At 33.8% G+C, this 12,211-nt stretch overlaps 2 protein-coding genes across 2 annotated transcripts; one reads left to right on the top strand and one right to left on the bottom strand.

Moving 5' to 3' along the window:
* The first annotated feature begins 451 nt into the window (after positions 1-451).
* LOC107611999 (uncharacterized) lies at positions 452-2,430 on the top strand. The gene is made up of 3 exons (XM_016313849.3): positions 452-705; positions 942-1,071; positions 1,411-2,430. Exons 1-3 carry the CDS (start codon positions 564-566, stop codon positions 2,273-2,275), a joined length of 1,137 nt encoding a protein of 378 aa, XP_016169335.1. The 5' UTR covers positions 452-563; the 3' UTR covers positions 2,276-2,430.
* A 1,776-nt stretch (positions 2,431-4,206) lies between these two features.
* Positions 4,207-10,604, bottom strand: UBP14 (ubiquitin-specific protease 14). Its single transcript, XM_016314948.3, has 20 exons — positions 10,262-10,604; positions 9,798-9,969; positions 9,529-9,641; positions 9,109-9,445; positions 8,749-8,843; positions 8,341-8,474; positions 8,201-8,257; positions 8,018-8,095; positions 7,660-7,714; positions 7,539-7,580; positions 7,179-7,259; positions 6,610-6,808; positions 6,467-6,524; positions 6,265-6,387; positions 5,929-6,017; positions 5,749-5,838; positions 5,260-5,427; positions 5,024-5,142; positions 4,799-4,928; positions 4,207-4,633 (listed from the first exon to the last, which is right to left on the bottom strand). Exons 1-20 carry the CDS (start codon positions 10,373-10,375, stop codon positions 4,455-4,457), a joined length of 2,433 nt encoding a protein of 810 aa, XP_016170434.1. The 5' UTR covers positions 10,376-10,604; the 3' UTR covers positions 4,207-4,454.
* Positions 10,605-12,211: the final 1,607 nt, after the last annotated feature.

Here is a 12,211-nt window from a genome sequence, read left to right as displayed (position 1 = left end):
AGTTAACATAATTGAGATTCAAAAAGTTATATTGAAAAACATGGAATGTACACATATATAGTTTTATTATTTTTTATATATATAATAAATATGACGATAATATTATTTATTTACGTATACGTAGCAATAATATTATTGAGCTAGCATGCTAGCTAGCTAGGGTTACATTAATTTTGTGGTGAGATGGTGTTAGAGAAAAGAGTTACATGACAGGGTGACACATACATATATACAGTGAATATAAGCCTATAAGATGCTTTAATTTAATTTCTCATAAAATGTATTTTTTATTCTTTACAGTAAGACACGTCTCCTAAGTAATGAACAAAGGACGGTACCGAATCCCATTGACTTAGATTATGTTCCTTACATTGCTTTCTCATCCTTCTTCTTCCCCCTTTCTCTAACTATTTATATATATATTCTATGCTTTCTTATTTATTTCCTACTCGTTATTATTGCTTGCAAGTAGTAGAGCAATAACCTTTTTTCCTTTATCTCCTTACAACAAGCTTAAGTGTTCATAATATTTGTTTTTTAACTTAATTAAGTAATTAATCATCATGGCCAAGTCTTGTTCTAGTGAAAAGAACAATAATAATGGATTGAAGAAGGGTCCATGGACTCCGGAGGAAGATCAAAAACTCATTGATTACATTCAGAAACATGGGCATGGCAAGTGGCGAACCCTTCCTAAGAATGCAGGTACTTTAATTTAATTTGTGCTACCTTAGCTACTTAATTATATTATAACCCTTAACTATATAATAATGCCCAATTATATTCAGAAGCCACTTTTAATTAATAATCATCTTAGTTAAGTGTACGTGTGTTAGATAATAAGGTATTATTATACATTTATGTATATACTTAACATGAATATATTTGTAATGATTTAATAATCTTGAATGAACATGTATGAATACATAATTAATATATAGGATTAAAGAGATGTGGAAAGAGTTGCCGGCTAAGGTGGGCTAATTACTTGAGGCCTGATATAAAGAGAGGAAGATTCTCATTTGAAGAAGAAGAAATGATCATCCAGTTACACACTGTTTTGGGAAACAAGTAAGATTATTAAATCAAACCTAGCATGACCTAAATAATGTTCCTTGTTTATTTTTTTAATGTGCATGTTATCCTTCATTTTTAATTAGTCTATGTATAAATTATATTAAAGAAGAACCTTTTTGAATTTGCACATGTAATATACAGAATTATTGCCAACTAATTCATAGACTTTTCGATTGTGTAAAGAATTAAAATTCATTTCATATATATAGTTAGAATGCTAGCTAGGCAAGGAAACTACAGTACTGTTCAAAGTCAATTATATATGCTTAACTTAATTAATTTGAACAGCATTATTTATAATTGAACTAAACTTTTTTGTGTAATGCTTATTAGGTGGTCTACAATTGCTGCTAATTTACCCGGAAGAACAGATAATGAGATTAAGAATTATTGGAACACTCACATCAAGAAGAAATTGTTGAAGATGGGGATTGATCCAATTACTCATACACCACGCCTTGATGTTCTTCAACTCTCTTCAATTCTAAGCTCAACCTTATACAATAACAATAATTCACCCCAAATTAATAATAATTATTACCCTACCCTCTTTGGTATTGGATCATCAAGTGTTGCAAATAATCCAAGCCAAGTCCTAAGTTTGCTCGCATCTCTTCTATCGTATCAAAGCAGAAACAATGACAACATTTTAAATCAGCAGATTCGAACAGAATTGTCTCCGACAGAAAATAACAGCAATTTTAGTCAAAAATATTTCATCCAACAAAACCAACTTGGTACTATTAGCCCTCTATTATTGCAAAATCAAATTCACCTTAACCCTAGCCAAGCCTTCCAACCAAACCAACCTTGTGCTAATAATTTTCATGTGGAAACCCAAAACATGAAATCAAAATTAGAGCCTCAAATCCCTTTTAACCATCAAAATACATTACCAAATTTGTGGCACTATAATGGTGGCGGTTACATGGCTAATCAACAAGGTTTTCCTTCCTTGCTGGAAAATAATCAGATTTTGTGTCGTGAAGAGATTATGGCTAATTTCAATTTGATGAACTCAATGTTATCCACTTCTACAGCTTCATCTTCTAGCCCCAGTAATTTGAATTCATCATCTTCAACAACATTTGTCAATGGGACAACAACCACCGAAGATGAAAGGGACAGTTATGGAAGCAACATGTTGATGTATAAATATAATATATCAAATAGATTGAATAACTCTGGACTTTTGTGATTGCATTGAACTCAGTTTTATCATTTCAAGTTGTGCTGTAATATGCTCATTATTATATTATTAGTTTTGTCAATACTTTACATTTGTTTAGTTCAGTTTTAAGACTTTTATTTGAAGGTTCTTTTTTATAACACTCATGAATTTATTATTTACTAGATGATTTATTATTATTATTATCTTGCAAGATTCGTAACTAACTATATAAAATATAATATCACATTTACTTAATTTTAATAACCCAAAAAATTTAAACCCAAAATGGCACGCTGTGTCACAGAACTCATGTATATTAGATTATTACTCCTTTGGTATCTAATTAAAGAAATATGCATAATATATATATATATGATAATTACATCTACCAAGTGTTTTGTTACATGAAACAAGCTCTATATTATCTTTTGTCTCCACCAATCACAATGTTTTCTAGTCTGATACATAATATAGATACACATGCATAATTGAACATAGGTAATTTATACTTTATTAAAATAAAAAATGTAAGGCAACTATAGAGATAAATAAACATACATTTCAATTGGCAACTGGCAGAACATAATTGATGGGACAGAAGATTTTCATCCTTTGAGGATTTGAGATTTCGTCCACACAACAAAGCATATATGGATAGCTTGATTAATTAGTTTATAATTCAAATTGTTCAAAAGTTAGGCAAGTCCTAGTGAGCATGTACCATGCATTAATTAACTAATCAAACAATGTGTGAACATTGCTCCATCCCTGAGAGATAGCTAATCAAGCGAATGGTAACTTTATTTAGATAATTTTCAAAAAAAAAAATTAGGTGAATAAATTATTTTTGTATTTACATTTAATTAAGTATATTTTTTCTTTTTCTTATGTCTCTTCTATTTTGTTCTTCTTCAATTAAAAATTTTTATTATCAATCCTTAAATTATTTAACCAACTTAATTAAACTTAGTTACTAAAATGATTTGGTCATATAATATTACCGATTTTTAAATGTGACGTTATTGGCCTATTGTGGATAATAAGTCATCGATGAAGACGGTTAATTAATTAAAGTTACCATAGTGTGGTCACATACAACTCTAGGTTTCTTGCATGTTGCAAATATGTAATGAACAATAATCTCGTAAATAGCTTAGATAGATTTTTGCGAGTCTTGTATGGAAAGAAATTGGGGTATAAATAATTGCTGAAGAAGGAACTCTAAAGACTAGTTATTCTGGATGCATTTCCATATTTGGGAGGGACCACATAATTGGAATTTGAAAGTGAAGAGAAAAAGCGAATTGTGGAACTTGAACGCTACACTGAATAGAAACACATACACTCATAAATCATCATCACAACAGTCTACAACTTCTTCCGTCTACGCATCTACTAAACTGTTTCAAAGCTTTGACTCCCTCTCCTTTTTTCTCTGTTAAAGTTCCCAATAAAATCCACTACATGTTTCACGTGTCGTAAATTAAAACATAACATGAATAAGAAATAAAGTATATTCTTTATCTCTAAAATGTCTTATTTTAATTTTATTCTAATGTTTCAATTATACTTTGAAAGTTAACACTCGACACAGATATTGACGTTGCAATTATATGCTACCATATCACTAACATATAACAACTCTCAGCTGACACATCAACGTAAACGTATTCACCTGAAAGCCGAGTCCTAAGATATGTTCCTCGTAACACTATTTAAAGTTCTCTGAAATTTAAAAATATTTTGTCGTCCCATCTTTAAATATATTAGATGCAGTGTGGTCTATCTATATCCTAAAAGATTCTCTTAAAATTCACCTTGAATATATCAACAAACCAAACACACATTAGTTCCTTAAACTTCCATTCAACTTCTACACTAAGTAGTACTTGCCGGGATATAATGTGAAACACAATCTCGTGCATAAACTGATAAACTCACTAAATAACGCTTTGCTATTCAATTTCTAAACAGTCCATTTCTATAAATATCTGAAAAAGGTATGAACGTTCGGTCTAGTTCTCACAGAATGGAAGCACAACTGGCAGACCCAAAAAATAATGGTACAGCCAAAGATGAGTGTTTACCATGCCACCAAGAAAGGTATGTAGTGTAGGTAGCTGGTTTGTGCCATTCTATCCTCTTTACAGATGAAATGTTCATCATCACAATGTTCAAACATGTGATCAAAAAAACAGTATCTAATTCAACCATCAATCCTCTCGAAAAAATATAGATAGCCCATGTCCTTGGGAGGATTGACCGAAACCGCAACCTTGGCGTCATTGAAAATAACCCATCTACCTTCTTTCAAAATGTGAGCTACATAGTGCCCACAATGTGTCGAGGTTCCCATGTGGCTAACAATTCCTATAAGTCGATATTCTGTGAAAAGCCAAAGGTACCCAAAAATTAATTAAAACCAACATGAACACTTAAATGAAAAATAATGGAATATGAGCAGAGAAGTAGGATGAAGTATCACACCATAGGGCAATGACAATTACAGCATATACCAAAACAAAGTAATTGAAAAAGGTAATAACTTACTTCCTCCTCCATCTGACAAGCCAACATCATTTGAAGCAGAGGTTGTGTTTGATGCACTAGCATCCATACTAGAAACTGATGCATCGGGATTGCTGAATATCCACTCTGTTGCCTTCTCAATGTCTTCACCCTACAAGGCAGGTGTTACCAGTTCAAAGACTGTCTGGACGAACTCACCCAACAAAATCCAACAACGGGGAGAGGAAAACATCATAGAATAATTACCGATGCCTTCAATGCCTTTCGAGCAACATGATCTTCAAATCCAAAAGAAATGAGTATGTCCACTTTTGATTGATCAACGTTGTCAGAGCTGTTCCCTTTTGAAATAGGACTGTCAATATCTAATTAATAGAAAAAAATTACCATTATCCCCTGAATATTAGGTTTACAACAAAAAGCAACCACAGGATCAGCTAAAAGTAATTGATTCGCATGACAAAGGAAAGCAAAATAGAAACCTGGATCATCCATGTGAGATAGTAACCAATTCATTGCCTCCTCTACTCCAGCATTTGAGGTGTTAATAGCTGCCTTCTGACAATGAAGCTGGTTAAAACCCATGGAAACCAGCTGTGCCACAATGTCTTCATTGGCGGAAGGTTGGTTTGAATCCTCGTCAATGGGTTCTGTGCAACATGATGCAGATGTGGTTAGTTAACTTAAATACCATCTTCGAAAACCAAGTAACCAACATGGAATTCTAATAGAGAACATATTACACAATACAAGCAACTCATTCAAAAAATGAAAACTTGACATGGTAAACAACCCATTGATGCGACCGAATGGATAAATAAGCATATATAGAATACATATCCAGACTGATTAATCCCAACATAGTTTAGTTGACACAAGCATGTTTCTCTGAAATCAAATATATAGTTTAGTTGACACAAGCATGTTTCTCTGAAATCAAATATCTATTATCTACTTAAAAAGTCACATACCCGCATCTGGTAACAGTTCTTCCCCTGGGTGATGACCTTTGCTACGCATATGATTAATATCTATGATATCAGGAACATCTATGTACACATCTGAAAGAAAACAAGTTATTAGTAATATGAAATTCTTTGAAAAATAATACTAGGCAAAGTGCACTAATGACATCTTGATAGAAGAATTACCAAGCTTTTTGGGCACCCATCCCTCCTCCATAACGAATTTCCTCATATGTAACACGAGGTAATCAGGGAATGATGTGAAACCAGCTGTCCTGCAGATCAAGAGTTTCAGAAGCAAAATTACTTCCAATGTACTATTAATAATAACACCACCACTACTTAGGACAGCAACAAAATATACCAACCAATGCATATTTTTATCTACCCAGCACAAATGAGGATAACAGATTAAATTTCTCATGAAGCCAAGGAGCCATGAAATACCATATGTAACTTCTATCCTATATGAACCAACATGCATGTCATTGTAATATAAGCTAAATTTTATTGAATGCTCACTTCAATGCTGTTGTCTTTGCTTTCAAGGCAGTGCTGTAAAAATCATGTATCTCCTCAGGAGCTGAGAAGTTTCTAAGGCAAGCTTCTAAAGGAACTCTTGGACGTACAATCTCTTCGGCCGACCTATTGGAAAAAATATCATTAGAAAAACCTATATAAGCAAATCTAGGAAATAGCAAGATTCCTGAGAATCTGGACTTACACATCCTTCCCTTCAGAAAGCTTCTCTGCTTTCAATTTGCGAAATAATTCCATTTCTTCTGCAATTCTCAAAGAAACAAAAGCACTAGATATTAGATCTAAATAATTCCCATTTAAGTCCAGGCTTATGATTTGAAAAACCACCTTTATTAGTTGCTTCGTGCAATGGGATATTAAGAGATAGAATGTAGTCTCGTCTTTTATTATATGCAACTTTTCCAGATGAACACAAGATTCGATCTTCAATACCAAACTTGAAACACTTTGCAGGATCTAGTTCAGCTTTCCCAGCATTAGATCTTTCAACTTGATCGAGAAAATGAAGGAAAAATTCTAAAGCATCCTAACAATATGTTGGAAACAAACTGTAAGAGGATAGCATAATAAATGTCCCTAAATGGAAAAAATCTAGTATATCGAAAATAGAAGGAACAAATTATTTTCAAACAGAAGTCCTTAAGTTGTCAGTTTTAGCGCTAGTAATAGGCCAAAATTAATTATAAGACGTAAAATTCATCATAACAATTGTAAGTAAAACATATCTACTTCCCATCTTCTAGTGCCTTGTGATGAGAGGAAGATACATTCTAAGGTTCATATATATATAGCATAAAATACTAAAATTAGATTTCAATGCAAGTTCATAAATAACTATGGACATCTCCAGCAACATAATAACACACTATTGATTCCTGTTAAGGGAATAAAAATACCTGTTGCCGCATAGATGAAAATTCAGGATGACTGGCAGCAATCACAGACTTGAACATACGTGGAGGTATCCCTTCCTGTTTCTAATGTTTGAGTATATTGCAGAGGGAAACCAGAGAAAATAGGAAAGAAAAAACTAATCAAAATTAAAAACAATAAGATGAAACAAATAAAAAATTCTGATGAATGCGCATTAAAAAAGAAAAAGGGGGGAGGGGGACCCATTGACAAAAACTAGTAGTGAATATAATCCTAGAAAAATACACTGCCCGCAGAGGAAACTGATCAATTAAAAATTTTAAGTATTCATGATGACAAAAGCTGACTAGAAATCGTAGTCATCAAAGAGATAGAGAAATTACTGGAGTCTTAGTTGTGGCATCAATGCTTGAATTGTCATCATTCTGGAGGAAAGAAGGTGATATTAAGAACAGTAACATATCTGAACATATCTTCAACAGAAATGTATTGATGGTTACGCACCTCATAAACTGGCATAGAATATTTGCCAGATAGTAGACCATGGGCCAGTTTTGTCCTGGAGTAAGACGAACCATTATTATACTTTTCTTTTGAAGATTTTTGTATGGGAAGATAAATCTGTTTTGAAGAAGCTATTCGTTATTTATAACCTTTTGCTTTATTAAGAAGAGAGAATGTCATGTGTAATTAATACCCAAATCCATGTTTACCATCCGAGAAGTATAATAGTATATTATAAACAAAAGATCCACAGATGCAGTGCCGAAGTTGTTCCAAGAATTAAGACACAAAGCACATACTGATTTAGAAAAGAGATTGCAACAGATTTCTAATAAATTACAATAATCTAGTTACTTACAGTTGCATATTCAAGTCGACGGTTGGATCAGCAGGAGCCGTCTCAAATGCCTTTTTCAGACTTTGGTTTATATAGTACCTGCCACACAATCATACCAGATATAAGATATTGAAGCAACTGCGAAATTGCAAATATGGTTCAAACAATTTGAAGAAGGCAAAAATATACAAGACACGAACAGACCTTGAACAGAATGATCTTGTTGTGAACACAACTTGCATAGTTGCTGCCAAGTAACAACTGAAAGAAATAAAAATGAGTACAGTAGAAAGCAGATAAAGTAGTACACTGTAGCAACCAAGAGTCAAACAGGCCTACTCTACCTGTTGCCAAGATTGACCAATCCCGTGTATCCAGGTCCAAAAATTGGTTCCTTTTCCTCTCCACTTTCTTGGATCCGATTCCAATCGAAATTGGTATTGTGATCAAGTTCTCTTTCGGCGGTCGTCATTTCAGTCTGAACATAATAAATTGGCAATTAGATAACATGTAACATTCAAACTCTTATGTGACATCATGTCCACTGCATAAACATCCAACAATACTCACATTAACCTAATGCTTAGAAGGGGAAGAAGCTTGACAAGCAATCGGCATATATTTGCACAATGAAACATTTTCTTTTTAAAGATGGTCAAAGGGCACAGTCATAAGTTCGGGTGAAAAAATACCACGGAATTCAAGTACCATCAGGAATATATCAAGTTATCAACACAAGAGAAAGAATTAACCTTTTGCAGTGATGAGAAGTCAATGCCAAAAAAGGCCAGATGCTGTGCTAGATGTGGGTCTAAGACGCTGTTGTCCTCTGGATATGAGTAAACGTCTGAGCTGCCAAAATACATTATCCATAATTAGCACCGAATGTGAAAACAAAAAAAAATTTAAAGGAAAAAAAACCTACTAGCCTCTCCTTCACATTACTTATTTAAAACCAACATTATAGCAAAACAATGAAGTTTGTCAACATAATGATCATGTGGGCAATGGTAACCCTTCATGATTGCAAAGTGAATCAGGCAATACAAGTAAATCATTGAAACTACTAGGACTATAAGAATGTCAAAGCACAATATGCTGTAGGGCATCACCTGCTGCTTCCAAATCAGCAGTGATAGTCCCGAGCTTTACAGCAAGAGGGTAGCCTGTCTCATTGTAATGCTCAACAGCATGGTTGTTTCCACCACTTCCATCCCAATTTCGCCTCCCACAAAGAATCATCCCATCAGTCAGATTTAGCCAAAGATTATCCGTCTTGTCACACTTGGCACATTTCCAACCAGACGGAGGGATGACAACACCATTGTCAAGTTGCTGTAAATTCATTGCATAGGTACTAACTGTTTTCTTATCAGCAGTCCAAGCTGCAACCTGCTCCTTCCGTTCAGCACCCTCAGCTAGTACTATAGCATCTGCAGCCAACCTTACCTGGAGTATTTTTAACGAAATAAGAAAAATAAAAAAGAAATACACCACCATAACAAAAGACAGAAAGAACCATAAACAAGTACCTTCTCTGGCAATTCAACAGATGGGAATGGAAGAGATATATAGTTTGGTAAAATGACTATACTATGAGTTTCTTCATATTCGGGTTCATTGTTGTCGAATCCCCCTTCAACCCCTACAAATCAACAAGATATATAAAAGATGATACATCCACAAAAAGAACAGCAAATTTGTCAAACTGGTAGAAAGCCCCCTTATTCATCACAGAAAACAGCAGAAGCAACGGCAGAACACTGAATATCAGAGCAAGCTTAATTTTCATTTCACGAACCTATCGCCAAGCGGGTTGGTTTCTTGGTAGGCCTGTCTTCTGGAACCAGCTTCTTGGTCTTCTTTACATGCAAATAAACAGGGTTACCAGTCTTCTCGAAATTCCAACCCACACAGTCCTTCCCAAAGGCAAGGAAAGTGAACATGTCGATGTACAACCCACCCTCTGACTTCTGAAAAATAGAATTCAAAAAGAAAATGATAATTCAGAACCAATCAACATGCATCAAATTCAACTCACAGTGCAGCTCAACATTCAACAACAACAACAATATCTATATATAACCTATCATTTGAATAAACAAAACCCATCAAAGAACTGATTTTGATTCCATTTCCAGCTAAAATGAGCTAAGACAGTAGGAATCCAAAGAAGAAGAAAAATTGCTCAGTGAAGCTCTGATATTCAGGGGTGAAAAAGAAAAGAAAAACCCTAATAGTAATTTGATTTGGAATTTAGCTTACGGGGGTATCGAAGGAGAGGCAGCATTCATGCTTGAAGATGCGATTGGTGGGTTCGGGGATGCGAACGCGGGAAAGATTTGATCGAAGCAAATCCATAGGCTCCACTTCCATCATCGATTATTCTTTACCAAACACACCACTCGCGACACTGTACCCTAGAAAGGAATCCTTTTTGGTCTCCGAGAGAGAGATAGAGAGAGTTAAAGAGTTATTTGAGTAGCAGAAGAAATGAAGAAGAGGGGTTTGGTCTGGGGTTAAGAAAAAGGAAGAGAATCGGTATTTGCCCTAAAACACTATGCCAAGTTAAGTATATCCTTTGTACCTACCTGCTTCTACAAAACCCAATTGGGCTTCTCTGTCCTTTTCTCTTTTTTAAGTCTCTTGTGCTAAAAATTTGGCACAAACGGTTAACGTTGGAAAAAATTCACTTGTCCGCTTAAGTAAGTGTCAGAGTTCGAAATCTGCTTTGTGTATGCAGTAATTTATTGGCAAGCAATGACCCTTAAATGGAGGTCAGATCCGCGACGGATTAGTTCTTAACCTGTTGGGTTGGGGGATATTGTTTGGGTAAACCAAAAAAAAAAGATCATATATGTATGACATCATAGTTAGAGAAAATAAAAATAAGTTAAGTTTGGTGGAAGTTACCTTATATTAGGAGCCTAAGTTTGTTTGAAGTGTAACATTATTTGGGGTTCAAGTTTGCTTGAAGTTCAAGACTATTTGAAGTTTAAAACTATTTGAAATCCAAGTTTGTTCGAAGTCTAAAACTACATGAAGTAGAAGTTTACTTGAAATCCAAGGTTATATCAATTAATTTAGATTTTTTTTCTCTATAAATATGATTAGTTTCAATAAATTAGAGAAATTTTCTTTCATTCATACACTCACTCACTCTAAGAATTCCTAGTCACACTAACGTACGGAAATAAGAGTCACGAGTCCATATAAGTATTGGGAGACTCCATTTTGCTTTTCAAATATTCTCCACATACGAGTCATTTACACATATAAGTTCATACAAGTTTCTTTAACCTAATTCACCTCACGCGCCACTATCTAACCAATTTTTCATTCAATGCGCGAATATATAACTGCCTTTTTCGAAAGGATTTCGTTTCCTTTTTCAAATTTTCTCATCGTTTTCGATCTACGTTCTCTTCCATCTTTGTGTTTCTCTTCCTTCGTTCTCTACATTCTCTTTCTTAGTTTTTCGCAATTTTCCTTCGATCTCTATGTTTTTTAAATCAAGCTCTAAAATTCGTTTTGAACAGTTATCTTGTTGTTAAAGATAATGAATGATTCAAGTTCAGATGATCAATTGAACCAGAACGAAATGGATTATTATTTTGAATCCAATCAAGTGGCTGAGGTACAGTTTGATTCTAGTTAATATTTTTGTTGGTAATTTATGATTCTATAGGTGAATAATATTGTTCTTGTTTGTAAAAATTGTTGTTCATCATTGATGGTTTGAATTGAAAGTAATGTAGGAGTTCTGATAAATCTGTTCCATTTTTGTTTTGGTGTATATTAGAATTTTTTTTGTGTATTGTGGAAACTTTTCGGTGTATTTATAGGTTCAGAATTTTTGATTGAACAAGGGTGAATTGTATTATTGTTTTGAATTGAATCAAGTAGTGAGGTGTGATTTGAATCTAGATAAAGTAGTTTGTTAGTAGTTTATAATTCTGTAATTAAATCATTTAGTTTCTGTTTGATGATGAGTTTTGAATTTGATTTTATTATTTTCTATGATGAGTTTCAGTGTATGCTAGCTTTAATTATTTTATATGATGAGCTTCAGTGTATGCTAGCTTTAATATGGTGTATTGGTGGACTATTTTTGGTGTATTTTGCAGCTTCTGTGCAATGTTGATGAGCAGCTTGTTCTAAAGGTTGGGATGACTTTTAACATGATTGAAGATGCTGCAAAATTCTACAAAGATT

Source organism: Arachis ipaensis, chromosome B8 (assembly GCF_059453495.1).
Source record: "Arachis ipaensis isolate K30076 ecotype BB chromosome B8, ASM5945349v1, whole genome shotgun sequence".
Taxonomy (NCBI): Eukaryota; Viridiplantae; Streptophyta; class Magnoliopsida; order Fabales; family Fabaceae; genus Arachis; species Arachis ipaensis.
Note: the sequence above shows the minus strand (reverse complement) of the source record. Positions and strands in the feature narration are given on the sequence as shown.